The 17,980-nt window shown below is 46.2% G+C and overlaps 1 protein-coding gene across 1 annotated transcript; it reads right to left on the bottom strand.

Moving 5' to 3' along the window:
- Positions 1-15,814: 15,814 nt before the first annotated feature.
- Positions 15,815-16,742, bottom strand: Smim2 (small integral membrane protein 2). Its single transcript, XM_053743406.1, is given in 3 exon segments — positions 15,815-15,825; positions 16,512-16,580; positions 16,583-16,742. Coding segments are annotated over 3 exon segments (240 nt in total).
- Positions 16,743-17,980: the final 1,238 nt, after the last annotated feature.

Below are 17,980 nucleotides of genomic sequence, written 5' to 3'. Positions count from 1 at the left end.
AGTTGATATGGCCAGACCCATCATGCCCCCTCTCATTTAAAAGGAGTATTGACTCTTGTGTGTTTTTGATTAAATACATTTATGGGTAATTAATTGATTTACAGCCAACATCATCCTCTGGCAGTTAACTCTTCTCATCCACTCGGGATGTGGCTGAGAGACCCGCACAGGAGATAATACCCACCGATGAAAAGTGGAAGCAGTTCTGCCTCAGAGCTGGGTTAGAGTTCCTGCTAAGGCCCCGTTGGCCTCTGTAGCAGTGGTGGCCTCAACACAGTTTCTGTTTGCCAAGAACAGTCCTGACAATTGCCTAAGAAAAATGCCCAGATTCTTGGGTTTTATCCCTCCCTTCTCCTTCTCTGCCTTTGCAGAGACCTGGGAAACACGTTGTGTAAGAAAGAGTGGAGTCTGAATTTCAACCAGTGTTACATGACATTTGAATGTGACTGGTGGCAAAAGGAGAAGCTTTGGGGAGCAATCCTGCGTTCCTACCCCTTTTCTCTGCTCCTTTGATTAGGTTAGCTCTTTGGAGGTGGTGGGAGAATACTTGTCTCTGGGGCCAGGAAAGAGCCAAGAGGGGCAGAAGACAACAGAAGACAAATAGAAGCAGTGCTAGGAAGCATGTCCCAAGTGCTCTGTCAGCATCCTGAGATGGTATTTTCAGTGACAGGAGAAAAACGCAGCCTTTAGTAAGGAGGGAAAAATCTAGGGTGATTCCTATAGACAATTATTGGTTGTGAGATTTAAGGGGTAAAAGTACAGACCTAGACAGGAGATGGGGCAAAGGACTGGAAGCCAGCGGTACCCCTTGCTTTGGAAATGGGGCGAAGTTGCTGGTGTAGGCTGCGGAGTAGGCAGTTCACAAAATCTTGCTCCTTGGGTGTTGACTACGTGGGATATGAGCAGGGTGGGAGAGTTAAGGTACAAGCAGTCAAAAAATGTGAACTTCTTTGCATAGAGAATGGGATTTCACCCAATTACTGTTCCATGAGCCCCTCCATCCCACCAATGGGATAATCTTCTCATGGTATAAACAATAGCTGTGGTGCTGCTTGGTATTCGGAGACATTTATTGTACATGTACTTTGTGCTGGGCCTTTACTACGTAGCTATAATGTCAACCTTTCAGAGTGACCCTAAAAAGGATAATTTCTGTAAAACACTTCAGGCATTCACAGGTCCAGGCAGAAAAAGTGAGAAAAGCAGTTGACTTAACAGACTCTTCTGATTTGCCAGGGACATCTAGAAAGAGATAAGGAAACCAATCTTCCTTTTGGGACCTGAGTCCTTGAATACAGACACTCAGATATTCTACCTTAGCACCATTATCAGCAGATTTTTTGATTATTACATTAAGCCATATGTGCTTATATTCAACTATTTTCATGCTCAAAAATGGCAATTTCACATGGTTACATTTAATGGAATCCTAAGATAAATAAGACATAGAAGGGGGTGTTTAACTTAGTTGATTGGTGGGAGAGAACCGATCAACTTTGGGGGCCTAGGTTGCTAGCAATGTGGGTTCCAAACGCCAACATTCCATTAAAATGCCTTGCAGAGACCCCAGTTAAAAACTCTACTTAATTTATCTATTCATTGTAACAGCAAAAAAATTAATTAATTAATTTAATTTAAAAAAAATCATCGAGTGTCTCTTACATGTTAGTGTCTGCTGGAGACCGAGTGAAACATGGTTCCCAACTGAATGAGCACATGGAACAGGGGAAAAGGAGTGAGAAGGTGCAGTGGGAGGGTCACAGGGAGGGGCCCTGGGAGAACTGAGAAGACGTGGCTAGTGGGGTAGGGGAGGGAGAGGAAGGGAAGGAGACTGGGAGGGAGGAGGGTGTGGTCTTAGTCAAAGAAGGTTTTGATGTGGGAAAGAGAAGTAAGAATTAACCACACGGTCAAAGCCAGAAGGAAAGTTCTAGACCAAAACCAGGAAGAGATGACCTTATGATTTAAAGAAACAACTCATGTTTAGTGAAAGGTAGGTTTATTAGTCTGCAGAAAGGCATCTGTCACAGGGCTTTAAAGTGTCTCAAAGCCAGAGACCAAGTCAGGCTCCTGTTCATGCTGCCAGTGTCCTGCCTGGCACATAGTAAGTGCTCAGTAATGTTGAACTAAATTGACCTGGGGTAGGCGAGCCTGAAATTGAAATACAGTGCAAATTTAAAAGAACCCTTTTCTCCCCTACTCCCATTAGTCAGGGGTATGAGGTTTCAACATATTGCTTGAAACATTATGCTGGAAAACAAAACTCCCAACCTACCTCTGAAAGAAATGTTGTAATGGGTGTCTAAGTAGATGTCGAAAGTATACGTTGCCTTGGGGAATTTTTCGGTTCCTTATTTTGAATATTTATTTTGTATTCCCTGCAGGCCAGGTGATATAACAACCCTGGCATGCAGTGATAAATAAGATATATATATAACCCCTGCCTTCATGTTTAACACCTCTCTTCAGTTATTATCTATTGATTTGTTACATAAGTGTGTATATTTTCTAGATATAATAAAAATAAATGAAATGTTAAAGCAGTGTAGATACCATTGGAACTTCTATGGGGAGAGGTTCTTTCCCATCTGATGGGGGTGGTAAGGGAGTTCATAAGAGCATCTTTAAGGATACCCATGTATGCTGAAATTGTGGAAGAGGAAGGAAGAGTGTTCCAAGAAGAGGGGACAGCACATGTGGGGATCTCGAGAAAAGGAAGCTGGGCTGCTAACAGGAGTGACTATGGACTGTGACTGTAGGTTCTTTAAAGATATTTCTTTTGACTCTCATAAAGTGTGATTGACTTATCTGTCATTGCACTCCAGAAGATCCTACCACACGAGTCGGAAGCTCCTTCCTTCATTTTTTTCAACACATATTAAGCGATTGTCACATACTTGACACTTTGCCAGGTCCTGGAAATTAGAGAGAGAAGAACCTCCTGAACTCCTCAGAGTGAGTCTACAAGCAAGCAGATGAGGTCCGGTAACATTATCCTCGAGTGCAGTAGTTTTTACACTGAAGGTGGTACATGCTGTGCACAGGAGGAACGTGGTCACACAGGTGACATGCTCTCTGAAAGGTGAGGGTGTTTCCTGAAGGAAGAGGGGTGTAGGTAAAGGCTTGGAGGTAAGGAGAGGACTACATGTGCTTGGAAAAGAGCAGGTAAGGACATCCACAGGAGGAACGAGACAGAAATGGATGGTGTTTAAAAGGTGGGAAAGGGTTAGATGTCCAAGCGTCTTGAAAAGAAGTTTATATTTATTCTAGTTGATGCAGTCATTGGAGAATATTAAATAAGGAGGGGACATGATCAGTGGATTGGAAAAGTGTGAAAATAGAGGCACAGAGAATAGTAAGGTGGTAGTTGAAAATCAGTCATCTAGGGAAGAGATGCCTGCATAGGACCACAGAGCAGGCAGCACACAAGAGATGCCATGGTTACAGGCTTTAAGAGGGACTTGAGGTAGAGTCCAGGAGAATAAGTAAGATGGAGAGGTCTTTTTTTATTATTATTTGTTCTTTTTAGATATACATGACAAGTAGAGTGTATTTGACATAATATAGATATATGGAGTATAACTCATTCTAATTAGAATCCCATTCTTGTGGTTGTACGTGATATGGAGTTTCATGGTCGTTTATTCACATATGAATATAAGAAAGTCAGGTCTGATTCATTCTATTGTCTTTCCTATTCCTATCCCTCCTCCTTTCCCTTTATTCCCCTTTGTCTAATCCAATGAATTTCTATTCAACCTCTTGTTGTGTGTTAGCATCCACATATCAGAGAGGACCTTCAGTCTTTGGTTTTATTGGGACTGACTTATTTCATGTAGTATGATAGTCTCAGTTCCATCCATTTACTGGCAATACCATAATTTCATTCTTCTTTATGGCTGAGTAATATTCCCTTGTGTATATATAACACATTTTCTTTATCCATTCCTTTGTTGAAAGGCACTTAGGTTGGTTCCATAGCTTAGCTATTGTAAATTGAGCTAGGTGTTGATTGGCTCCAAGGACTACAACTCAGGAAGTGAGTGGCAGGTGACATTTTCAGAGCAGGAGTATGCTCCTTATCATTCAGATCCCAGCACATAATCACTAACAGAGCTGACTTATGAGTAAGACCTTGGGCTTCTTAAATCACCAGATCACTGATGCTTCTATGATTTTGCATACTTATATCCCAAGAGAACTTTCTGCAAGGAAAAAATAAATCTCAAGAAAAATAAAGTGTTTATCAGATCCAGTCTCTCTCGAACACCTCCTCCTTTCTGACTCCTCCCAATGGTGTAGTCGAAGAAATATTAGCTGCCATGTATTAAGTCATTATCATCTATAGCCAAGTAACTACATAACCACAAGAGGGTAATGAAAATGGCCATAAAGGCACAGGGTAGTAATTATTTTCCCATTAGCACCAGCTCCCCTAATATCAACACAGAACAATTAAACATTCCTACATTCAAGGTTAGGCTATAGCCTCTGCATGCCTTGCAGGAGTATGTTGATGCATGACATGAGAGGAATAAGCCATGAGAAGGCACCGCACAGTGAGCCCGTTGCATCCTGAGCATGTGTCTGGGCCATCAGCCATGCTGGCGGGTGGGGGTGCGGGCTGGGGAAGGCTCTGGGAGAACTGGGTTTGGGTTGCCATTGAGCTAACCAGTCCCCAACCAAACACCACTTAATTCAGCTGTTCTTTCTTTGGGTCCCCAGGAAGTGTTCATTTGAGTGGGAGAAAAGCTACATCTGTAATAACACAGCAGGCACAGTCCCTTGCATTTATATCTCTTTATTCTGCCCATCGCTAGGCAACCATTCTTTGTGCTTAAACCTCCACATCTTTGCACATTGAAACACCTTATTCTTTGAAGTAACAGCTCTGGTTTGCAGGATGCTAGGGGATGTCTTTTTTATTTGTTTCTGTTTAGGTCGACCACAATAGAGAACAAGTTGTTTTGACCTCCAGCCTGGTTTAGGGGGCTCTCCTCCGTGTTCTCATAGCATAGCATCACATAGATCTCAAACTCCATTGCAATTGTCTACTGCCTGACCATTTCTCCCTTCAGACAGTGAGTTCCTGGGAGGGCAGGTTCTGTGTTTTATCTACATTTGTAGCCCTATCCCAAGCACCTAGCGCAATACCTGCTATAGGGGCAGTACTCCCTAATGGTAGAATGCATGAATAAATGAATGAGGAGTGAATGTTTTCCCTGAAATGCAAGCCATGGTGGTTGAAAGTGTGATTATGTAGGTTTAGAGAACAGACCAGGCAGAAAAACAACATGGAAGATGAAGACTCGGTGTCCTAGTGTCTGCAGGAGGAGGCCTGCTATGGATGAGCCTGCTGCCTGGTGCCAGCTGCAGACCAAGAGCACTTTCCTCTCCTAGCGAGGAGCAGAATGTGGCTAGACTCACTCAGTCGTCTGAATGTCAGCATCACACTAAGCAAAAATGGCTCACGACTGCATGAGTGAAAAAGAAGAGCTCTCTCCAAGTAATGGTTTGTGTCTTACTACCTTGGAAGCAGAGCCTGAAAGGAGGACTCTTGTTCGAGTGATTTATTGAGGGCATGCTCTCAGGAGAGAGTAAGAGGGCCTGAATAGGCATGAGGAAAGCCAGATGGGAGCTCAGCTGGAGACTAGCTGCAACTAACCAGCCTGAGCTGTAAAACTGGTCCCAACTTGGGGCAAGGAGGCCAGTCCTGGAATTCTAACCTTCTAGTGAACACAGCTCTTACTTCAGTGGAGGGAAATCTCTGGAGAAGTGGGCAGCTGAGAGTGGTGTTCGTACCCAATACCCAGAGCTGGGGAAGGTGCATGGCTGGTAATAGTGCTTCAGGCATGGCACCAACAGCTTCTATAGATTTGGATAGTGTGAGATGATGTGTATTATAGCAACTGCTACCATTTATTGAACACCTACTATATCTGCTAAATTGTGTATGTGTGTGTGTTTGCTCATAGACTCCTTAGGATACACCTAATAGAGAGGTAATATACCATCATTTCCATTGGACAGGTGAAGAAACTCATAAAACTCCATATTTCATGCTTATGCTGTTTCCTTTCTGTGTCTGCATTCCTTTGATAAAATCAAGAGATTACACATCCATCTGGCCTGAATTTCCTGCATTCATTCAGTTTGTGAAGTTCACTGATGTTTTGTACACCTACAGCAGGCCATGACTAGGTTAGGCCCTAGGGACATATCAGTGAACCCTTGCCTCAAAGAACAGACCGAGTCTCAGGACCAATGTGACCCAATTGAAAAATACTGGTTGTTTACCTGTGATGTACATTGAGATCTATCAGGCCTTCACCAAGAAGTAATCCAGATCCCATACCTCTGTAAAAATCCTCTTGAATTCTTCACATAAAATGTGCCACTTGGCTGGTAAAACCCGTTTTGAGATCTTATACAAACCAAGCACCGCAGGTGCCTTCCCTGTGCATGGAGGAGATTGAACTTGCTAATCTCTAAATTCCTTCCAGTGATCACACATGAGGATACCTGCTTCTCACCATCCACAGAGCTAATGGTTCCACCTTGATCACGTACTATGATGCCAGTCAACTTGGCAAGGTCAGAGCCAATTATTCCATCAAACGCTAATCTAGGTGGTACTGTGGATATTTCATAGGTCCCTTGACTTGAAGCGTGCTTGTCCTTGATAATCTGGGTTGACCTCATCCCATCAGTGAAAAGCCTTAGGAGCGAGACTGAGGTTTCTCTAAGGAAGAAGAGATTCTACCTCTGGCAGCAGCTTCAGCTTCAGCCTGGGAGGTTTTAGCCTGCCAGCCTGCCCTTCTCGTTTCAGACTTGCCAGCCACCTCCACAATCACTTAAGACTGTTTCTTAAAATAAATAAATCTCTCTTGAAAAAAAAGTATATATAAAAAAGAATATGAGCAAATATGTGACTATGTATAAATATATGACTACATGACTACATATATGACTATATATACATATATATGACTGTGTGTGTGTGTGTGTGTGTGTGTGTGTGTTTACCTCCTACCATCTCCTGCTAATTCTTTCTCTCTGAGAAGCCCTGAATGATACAGGTCTCACCATGTACCTTTCTTCTTATGATATCACCTGGAAGGTCTAGTTATGTCTCGTCTGCCCTACTAATAAGCAGACGAAGCCCATGCTTAAAGCCCCAATAAGACAAGGGCATCGAAATGTAGATGAGAAATACAATTTCACTTAACTTACCTGGAATTTTGCCATCAGATTATCTATGACTTTTACTTTCCATGACTTTTACATACACCTATGTTTTGTGCTTTTTATTTTGATCTGTGTCTGGGTGAGAAGGGCCCTAATCCTCTCAGGTTAGGTCCTGTAAAGGTACTAATCCAGTCCTGTGTGTGCCCCAGGAGAATGTAAGCTCAATGAGATTGAGGAAATCTTGGTTTTTTTGTGGCTTTCCAGTGCCCAGTATGATGCTTAATAGAGAATCACAGGTACAGGAGATGCTGAATCAATTCACTATTGTCCTTCATTTTTTTCTCCAGAATATGCTACCTTTGAGAAATGGGAAACAGACTCTGAGAAATGCAGGTTTGCAGGTTTGGGGGCAAGTGGGCTTACTGTTTCCAAGGGAGAAGCTGCTTCCTCATGGTGGCTGGAGATTTATTATCTGGAAAGCATTCTTGAGACTAGCCCTTCTCTCGTTTGTGTTCACTGGTAGGTTGCTGGGAGTCCAGAGGACTGATGTGCATCACACTTTGCAAACACACTAAGAGATTCATTTTCACAATGGCATTGTAGGCAACGGGAGGGGCTCAAGAGGACTCTTACCGAGACTCGGAATCCAGACTCTTTCTTAAACACCACCTGAAACCGTCATGTGATTTGTCAAGAACAGGTGTCTGATAAATCTGTGCTCATAGGGGTCCTGACCCTCTCCCCTGGATTATCAAGATCCTTGATGCAGAAAGTGAGGAGTTGTTCAGGTCCCCAAGCAAATAACTTCAGCTTCAGGTAAGATCTGTCAACTTGCAAAGGGAAGCCATAGTGGATTGTTCAGGTCATACAGGAGGAACTTTGGGGTTGAGTGCAGCCCGCAATGTGAAACTTTCTTTAACCTGGGGTCCCTCATTCCCAACCAAGGATACAAGAGGCTGTACAATCTGACACCTCAGAGATGAAGGATAGCACCCAGGAGAGAAGCGCATGGAGAGCCTTCCACAATAAGATTAGTAGAACCAAATCATAAAAACAACCCTGTAGAGTAGAACATTAAAGGCATCCGAGAAAAGAAACGTGAGGGTGCAGTAGACTCCATCTCCCACACATCTCTTTGAGGCCCTCTTCTAGCCCTGCTCACACTGCCTCAAGTCCCTCCTCCTTCCATCAATACCCTCCACATTGCCAGAGCGAGTCTCTCTCCACCTCAAGTCATTGATATAAAAGCTTACATCCTTCACAGGATGCTCCGCACATCCAGAAATAGCCTCTGTCCCTCTTTGGTGGCTTCCCCTCACTGGGTCTCCCTCCCCATGTTCTTTGATCAAACGGAACTATTTTGCATTCTTTTAACTGCTCCGTATGTTTCCCATCTCCAGACTGGAAATGCCTTCAGCAAATCTTTCAAAGCTCACATGACAAGCCTTCCCAGCCTGGCTCATCTGGGTCCTGTCTCCTTGGGCTGAGTCCTCAGTCTCCTGAGGCTTTCCCAATGCTCCCTACCCTTGATGGGCCTGAAGGACCTTGTATTCTCGTGGCTGGTGTAATCCAGTCACACTTCCATTCTCACCAGAGTGTGCTCCTCAAAACCACAAACAGTAGCTTATTACTTTTAAAACTCTCAGTGCCTGGCTTGGTACTGGCCGCCTTGGTAGGTCCTCAATAAATAGAGGATTCAGATAATCAGTCCTGGTTTGTATCTCCAAGGCTGGCCTTCAACTCAGCAAAGAGCAGGTATTGCTCTTGCATTTGATGCCACCTGAAAATTCATACTAGTAAGGATGCCCCACGCCAGTGCTTCACAGCTCCATGCAGGTGCTGTGCCTTTCACAGGGAATCAGTCCTCATGTTGCAAGAAATGGGCTTCTCAAAGATTGCACCAAGCACCAAGGCATGAATGTAGGGCATCTAATAGGCACTATTTAATCTCTAAGTAATGACTGATGGTACTTATCTGCCATTCAAGTCTGTGTGGCACCTGGGGTCTAAGACTAGTGTGATTTCCAGGGAAATCCACTTTTTAGTATCTGGGATCTTGGATCCACTCACTCCTTTGTTCAATCTCTCCAGCCACTGCGGGCAGGTGGCCTTTCATTGCACAAGGGCCCTGCTATGGTGCTCTGTTTGGGGAGAGATTGATTAGTGACAACCCCTCAGGCCCAGAGAGAAACAAGACATATGCTGTGACACCCCCTCCCAGGTCTCTGAAGATTGCCTCCCTGGGGGAAACGCGGGCCGGTGCGGGGACCTGCCCTTCAGAACAGACTCATGCGTACAACTGAGGCAGAACTCCGCGTGATCAGCATTCCGAAGAAAACGGTAACAGACGACAGCTTTTCCTTGTGGCTGTAGCTCCATAAGCAAGATTGCCTACACAATTAGAGGGTAATTATTGTCTGCAATCAGAAGGGGAGAAGTGTCAGAATGAGGCCCGCAGAAGCGGTGACCTGGGGGATCATTTATTACACGTTGAGCGGCTGTTTTTCTCTCTCCAGGCCTTGGTGAGAAAAACACAGAAATGCTACAAGTACATCCCCAGGGAGCCGCAGGGTGTCAGGAACCCAGGATGCGGGAACATAATTGCCTTTTTCTCCTCTGATTCATGCATTATCAAATCTTTTGCTCCCACAGCATTTTTGCAGCAGGAGTGTGCACAGTGTCCCAGCACTGGGGCCCGGAGCTGCTGGCACTCCTTGGCCCAGAGCCGGAAGATGCACAGGCCCTCCCAGCTCTCGCCTGCCTCCCCTCCAGGCCTCAGAGCCTGCGATGGCAGCTTGTCTCTGCACCTCCCAAAGTTCTCTCCGGCTCCGACCTCATCTCTTTCTATTCCCCGCTGAGGTTTTTTTGTTGTTGCTGTTGGTGGTGGGGGGCTGTGCTCTTGTGGGAGACTGGCAAGATAAGATAAACAAGGAGTACTCCTGGTAAAAATGAATTTTTTTCCTCTTAGGAGAGAACAATGGGGCTTATGGGCTTTTGTAGGACTCGGAATATCCATCCATCAATCTAAGTCCTCTTGTGCCCCCTCTGCTCAAACAACAGGAAGGCTTTGCCCTGAGGCAGCTCACAGCAGAGAGGAATACAGAATAGAAACCCAGTAAGAAGGCTGTCTGTCCCCTCCTGCTTCAGTTGGGAGCCCTAAGGAGACGTGGAGATACCCACACACTCCCCACTGACAAAGCAACAGCCTATACTTGGGAATTCATTTTCCTAGGAAGGTTTTAAAGTGTCCAACCTTCTGCTGCCTGCATTTGGTCATGTGGAAGGCGTCCAAATACCTATGGCGGCCCAGTGCCGTGGCACATGTCTACAATCCCAGCGACTTGGGAGGCTGAGGCAGGAGGATCGTGAGTTCAGAACCAGCCTCAGCAACTTAGCGAGGCTTTAAGCAACCGATGGAGACCCTGTCTCAAAATAAAACATCTTTAAAAAGGGATGGGGATGTGGCTCAGTGGTTAAGCAACCTGGGTTCCATCCCTGGTACAAACACCAAAAACACCACCAAAAAAAGCCCCTATGGTAACCAGCAATGACTGGGGACCACAGAGGTCCCCACCTTCCTTCCAGATCCAGCGTTCAACACACATAACCCAGCTCCTTCCGTGTGTCCCAGCCATGCCACAGATATCACAGCTCCCAGACACAAAAGGCGATTTCATTCCTTCATTGTCCTCAAGCTCTGTCTCCTGGGGCCTCTTCTGCCTATGTGACCTCCTCAACAGTCAGAACCCACTTCTCTAGAGACCTCTGAGCAGCTTAGACCCCTTCTGTCACTGGGCCTCATCCACTCTTTCCTTGCACTTAGTACTCAGATACATGCATGTCATCACTGGTCAACCAGTGAGACATGCTGAGAGCTTACTCACCCCCGCAACTTCAGCATCCAGAACAAAAGCAATGAAATATGAAAAGTTATCAGTATTGAATGATGTAGCATCTTCTTGTTAATATATTCTTCTTCCTCTCATATTCATTTATTCACTTGATCTGTTTCGGACATTTATTGAGCAACTACTAGGTGTCAATCATTAAGCTCAACCCAACTGTGATGTATCTTCCCTTCAGAATCTTCTAAATCAGCATCTTAAAATTGCCCTTCAGGATTCTTTGTATTTATGTCTTGGAGTGAATAGAAGGGAAAAATTCATACACACACCCACACACACACACACACGTGTGTATGTATGTGTGTGTATATATATATATATGTAAAAATATATACATATATATATACATATATATATATATATAATTTTCTTCTTAATAAAGCTTTTTAAAGCCCTTTGGTTGAGTAGGTAGTTCTTGTTTCTAGTCTGGGGAGGCAACCTGAGCTGTGAGTCTCCTCTGAGCTAGCGCATACATTCAGCAGCTCCTGACCCCACTTTGAAACAGGGATGGGTAACAAATGGCATCGGTGCTTCCCAAAGAGTCGTAGGTGGCAGTCAACCACTTCCTTGCCTAACCATCCTGTGGTGTATGTATTTTCCTCCTTTCCCTTTTTCCTCTCTTCTTTTGCTAACTTTCCCTCCCTTCCCCCCCCCTTTTTTTTTTCTGGTACCAGGGATTGAATTCAGAGAAACCTAACCACTGAGCCACATCCCCAGTCCTTTTTATATATATATATATATATTTTAGAGACAGGGTCTCACCAAATTGCTGAGGCTGGCTTTGAACTATCGCTACTCCTGTCTCAGTCTCGCAAGCTGCTGGGATTACAGGCATGGGCCAAGGTGCCAACTCCCTTTCCCCTTTCCTACTTTCTGTTGACTTTACCCTCCCTACAAACAAAACCTCAGGTAGTTCTAAGGATTTGCCTTTGGGCTCTGGAGAGATTTGCACCCTGCCCCCTTAGCTCCAAGGCCCCATCGAACCCAGAATCCACCTGCTTGAAGCAGAAAAACCGATACACTGAGTTTTGCACAGGTCCCACAAGAGGCCCAGGAATGGAGGCTGGGCTCCTAGCGGGTTTCCTCCCCACCTCTGCAGAGCCGGGAAGTGGAACAGAAGGTAGTGCCTGCTCTTCACCAGTACACACAGTAAAACCTCCTCACGCCAACCTCAGCTTCCCCCAATCCTTCCCAGAAAACGTGTGGCCTGGCCAGAAGGGGAGCCGAGAGAGATTCTCTGGGTGGGGCGCAAGGCTGGGATTCTCAGGCCTCCAGGGGCCAGGAGCCAGCTCAAGTGGGAGGTGTCGGAAATGCAAAGCCAGCTGTATACGCATCACCACATTAAAAATGTCAAGAATAAGGCAGGGGAGAAGGCGAGGGGAAGAGTGCCTTCTGGTTTGTGGGAGGTAGGTTATGAAATGTTAGAGGCGCACGTTTGCTTTCATGTGTCTGCTTGTTGCAAATTCAATTGGCTGCCTTCTGGGACTCAGGAGAACAGACAAGAATGCAGAACCCAGGAGCCTGGTCCCACCCCAGGGACTTCTGACCTCCACCCCACTGTGCTCCAGAGGACTCTCCTGCTGTGGCACCAAGAGAAATATACAGAACAAGTCAGTCCAAACATGTCCCATGCAAGAGCTCTCAAAGACACGGCTCCTGTGACTGAAAGGTGACAAGGAGTCACAGGGGCTGCACCTGCTCAGGAGCCCTGAGTGCACAGCACGAAAACTCCAAGCTTGCTTCAACTTGGCACTGTTTAGAAAGGCACAGAGCCCCATTCACCACTCCTTACCATGCGCTCTGCTGCAGGGGCCCTCCTGGATTTACAGGAGGCATGTTCTTCCTACCTGAACAACTCCATGTAATAATTTCTACCAGACCCTCAGTCTGCCTGGACAATGGCCATAAAGCAACAATGCCCAGCATGGAAAGACACACCTGCCAGTCTTAGCAGGAACCTGTTTTGAAAGCCTGCCACCCAAGAGGTGCTCTGGAGAGGTAGGAACTGGGTCACTGCCTTGGTTTTGGTTCCTGAAATGGTGATCTGGATGCATGTTTCCTGGGGATATTATCCCAGGAAACACAGTGAGGGATTGGGGAAGCAAGACAGAAGACAGGAAAGGCAATAAAGGGCCTATGAATGAGCAGAATCCTGCTGACAGCAATTGAGGCTCACTCCCAATTAAAGACTCTGGTGAATACACCTCAAGTGTCCTGTTGACCTGAAGAAGCTGAGACATTCTTTTATCAGCTCCAACCCTCATAGGTTAGCAATTGCTCCAGGAACTCTGGAGTCTCTTCTGGGCTGTCCCCTGCAGGGGCTCAGCAACTTGAGAGAGCTACCAGACTGAGGTGTATGCATGTAAGAAACTTCCATGCATCTATGAAGCTGCAGAGGACCTTCAAGGGGATTGACTCCACCTGTCTGTGACAGCCGTAGTGACCCTAACAGCTCCTTGCCCACATGACTAGGCATGCTCTCCTCTCATCATGGCCTTATAAATGGTGAGCCCCAGACATCTCCAACCACGTGGAGCCATGCAGCCTTGCCCTACCACACCAGCACGTGAAACAGCTCAGGCAACCTCCCAGTGTCTGGCCGCTCCACTGTTAAGTCCATACCAGCTCCAGACTTGTGCCCAGCTGGAAGGGCGGAACATTCTTTAACTGTTTTGCTTAAGCCCTGCTGATGAGCCACATGGGGTAATGGAAAACCCTGGATAGATGATAGGAATTTGAGGTTTCTTGTCTCAAGCCCACCAGTAATTTCCTTAGTTGACTCTAAGGAGATCAACTCAACTTTCTGGAGCTTAGCCTCCCCCTTGGTAAAATTAGAGTAACAACAGATGCTCAATTTATCTCAAAGAGTTGTAGAAAGATTCAAAGGATCCAATTCATGTGCCCAGAGGCATCTTCACACATAAGGGATGCTTCCTGCAAAGCCTTATCCAGCTTAGCCTTGCCCTAATTACATTGGCTTTAGGCCTCTTAAAGCCTCCCTTTCCCTCTCCATTCTGTCCTGGGAGTGTAGAATGTCCTCCGGGCTGGAGGAAACGAGGCCTTTGTTTGCAATGTTTCCAACAGACCAAGTCTGGGACTAGGCCACTCCTAGAGGCAGGTAGGAAGTCCTCCTGGGACAACAGAACAGGCTTGCTTGCTGCCTGTGGTGTGCAGGCCCCTCTCTCCTCTTCTTTGTTTGCTCTATGGCAAACTGCAGATTCCTAAATCACTATACAAGATGGCGGGTGGGGCAACGCAACTTCTCCCCAAAATGAATAGGGACCATGAGGGCACCAGTTATGTGCTTAGTATGTGTCAATGAGCCTTATGTGATGTCCACAGAGAAGCAAGCATTGGCTCCGGCTAAACCCAGGCATGCTTATCAGTGACTCGGGGAGGGCTGAAGAGTGACCACAGAGCCCACAGGTTGGAAAAAAACTATCTGTTCTGCAATAGAACCCAAGGTTTATCTCGCACAATCTGCTCCTGGGGGATGCTCAAGTCTATAACCATGGAAACAGTGCCCATTGTAGAACTCACTGGGCCGCCAAGGCCCTTGGGGAGTGATGATTGGGGGAGGGGCACCAAGCTCTTCTACATGGGCTCAGCAAGAAAAGCTCTTATCACCATCCAGTTAAATACAATGAAAGCAAAGTGACTCTCTGGGACAGGAACACATGGGAGGTGGGGGAGAGGCCTGAGGGAGATGCTGAACAGTTCCCAGAATAAATTCCCACCTAATCCCAAAGCACTCTAGTGCAGAGAAGCCACTGCTCCCTCCTTCCTTTTTAAGTCAAATACTATCCTCCTGCTGGAATAAGAGTTGTTCTTGGCACTTGGAAGTCCATGCGAGGAGGGAACCAAACACGATGCCTGGGAAAGGAATCCACACGAAATCTGGAGGCTGGAACATGGTGAGAAACAACAAAGAGAAATGGATCAGAGGCAGGAACAAAGATTAACTGTACCCGAGGAGGTGGCACTTTGGCTCTTAAAATAGGGATGAGTGGAAGCTGCAAGTGGGGATGAGTCCACCAGCTGCAGAGATATGTGTGTCCTTTACCTCTGCTCTGAGGGCTCAAAGGAAGGTCCCTGAGCTGTGTGGTGGCCTCAGGATGGGCTTCTAGAAGCTGAGGCCCCAGGTCTGTTGTCTCCTTACATGAATCCCGAAAGGACCCTCTGTCCAAATCAGCAAGGCTTCATCTTGGGATGCAAAAGCTCTTCCCTTGTGAACAGCCAGAATGGAAAGTACTGGACTCCTCTCTCTACCTTTCATTACTCTGAAACTGCCTCTGGGGGACTTCAGCAATTTTGGCAAATGGCAGAATTTGGAGGAGTTTCTTCACTGGCAAAGGGGCACTGATGATTAGGCACAAATGTGTTGCCACAGTTCTCTGTATGGTGGAACTCCAGGATAAGGGCTGAAAGGTCAGGTTCCTTTTGACTCTTCAGATCTAATCCCCTACTTCAAGCTGCTCAATCTACAGCACTTGCATAAAGACGACGGAGTTCTCTGCCGTGGCAGGAACAGAGTCATCACACACGTCACATGTTCCAGCCAAAGGCATCATGGTGACCGCATTAGTCACTGGGCAGAGACAGCCCAACTCTGAAATCCTTGACTCACAGACGACTCAGGAGGACTCATCCATACTACCCCACCGTTTAAGCAAGCACCTTTCTCCTGGTGGCCCAGGGCAGTTTATAAGCTGCTGGCTCATCTCTCATGACATCGCTTAGAGGGAGAACGAAAGGTGTGGAGAGGGGAAGGGCAGACATAATCATCTGCATTTATATAGAGAAACTGAGGCTCAGCCAGGCCCTGAAGCGAAATGTGTAGATATTTATGAGTCAGACACGTTCCACAGAAGAACCCACATGGGCTCTCCTGAATCCCACAATTTCACATAGCTGTTCTGATACAGCCCTTTGGATAGGGCTGCCCCGACACAGGTGAGGCCAAATGCACGCTCAGTGTATTTTTGTGTGCATGACTGGTTTTCTGCCTCATTGAGTATCTAACTCTTGTCCTACCTATGAATTTGACCCCTTCTTTTGACTTCAGGGGCTCCCAACCCACTCCTAGTTCTGGCGATCCCCTGTTCCTGACACTCCATTGTTGACCATTGCCTGGCTCCTGATGGTTCTCCACTTTGAGTCTCTGCCAACTCTTTCTTTCATGTGTCTGCAATCCATACACCCTTGATGGCTGGACATGGGGTTTGACATGGGTGAAAGATCAGGGTTGGGTGAAACTCACAGAAGGGGTTTAAAAATGCCCATCTTACCAAATCAGGTTTTAAAAGCTGAACATTCACTAAGTTTTGGGGGCAAATCAAAATATCCATATGTCCAAATAGCTGCAGTAAAATGGCTCTATTAAAATAGCTTCCTCCAAAGGACAGAGAATTAAGATGTCACCTGCTGCTGGCACCTGACTTGGATCCTCTTTGGTGTGGCCTTGCCTTCTGTTCTGCTGTATTCTGGTGTGGGCTCATCAGAAGAGACGCTCGCACCAGAGCTGCTTTCTCCCCTGCTGTTTCAATCAAGGACCATGTAGGTGTCACAGATGACACTCATGCAGAAGCTGAACAGGATGCTAAGGGTATAGCCACGTGCCTCCCCCTCCCCATGAGGCAGCCCAGCTGACATGGGTCCTTTCCCCAACCTTCTTCCCACCCCCACCTATCCACAAGCTTTTGTTGGGTCAGAAATGTAGTTTTCGATGGTGCCAGACTGCCAGATGATGCTGGAAAGAAGAAAGAAAAAGCAAAAGCAGATTCTATATTAAGCTCAAGTCTTGTTTATAAAAATAAATAGCCACAGCCTAGCAACATGCTCATGGCTCAGCTTCCCTCCGTGACGAAACCTCTGTGGCTGGAGCCCAGGATGACACAGCCTTCAGAGGGCCTCACCCTGGGCCCCTCCTTATGCATAGAGAGCACTGACTGTGGCCCTTGAGGACCTGGCTCCTCATTCGAAGCCAATCAAAAGCCAGGCTCCACAGAACAGAATGGAGCCAAGGTTTTCCAAACGTTATGGAGTCCCTGGAGCCCCTACAGACTCTTAGCAGTAACTAATACCCTGAAATTCCTGAACTCCTCTATTGAGACAGAAGCCCCTCCTTGAGAACATGCCTTCACCTCTGCATGCTCAGTACCCAGCTTAGTTCATGGCACACACTGGGCACAAGATAACTATGTGAGGGAAGACTGGATGGAGGTATAAATGAATGAATGAATGGATGGATAGATGGATGGATGGATGATGACTAGATAAATGATGGGCATTGTCAATGTCACCCAAACTCACCACCCAATGGAATGCAAAGAGAGACACACTTTTCCTAGTTACGGCATGCACCTAAAAGGCAATGTCCCCTAGGCTGGATGTTTAAATCTGAGTCCAAATCTGGAGTGAGCACCTACAATTAATTAGAAGGAAGGGACTCCTATTGCCCAGGGATAGGTGGTGTGGTTTTCACAATGGGAAGGGCAGCGAGCACGGGATATACAACTGTAACAATTGTTAGTGTTCCTGAACTTTTTGTTGTTCTGTAGGCAGCTGCATCTCAATATGAAGTGTTGTTAAACAGAAACATTCTAAGAAAAACTAACATACAAGCTTTTGATCTTAGTCCTGTTGGAGCACAAGAAGAGGAGCCTACAATGTCCTTGGCATTTCAACAGGTCAAATAATCAGGAATGGGCCAGAGTATGGAAGATTCAATCCTGCCATCAGTCATACCAAGTTTTGAAATGATTATGTCATGTCAGGGTAATCCTGAGACAGCGTAGAATATGTAACCATTCTGAATCCCGTTAGGATCCTAGTGAGGTTGGAGGGAACAATATGACTGCACCTTGACTACTGGGAGCGATTGCTTCTGT

This window comes from Sciurus carolinensis, chromosome 5, assembly GCF_902686445.1.
Source record: "Sciurus carolinensis chromosome 5, mSciCar1.2, whole genome shotgun sequence".
Taxonomy (NCBI): domain Eukaryota; kingdom Metazoa; phylum Chordata; class Mammalia; order Rodentia; family Sciuridae; genus Sciurus; species Sciurus carolinensis.
This window is presented reverse-complemented; position numbering and strand designations above follow the sequence as displayed.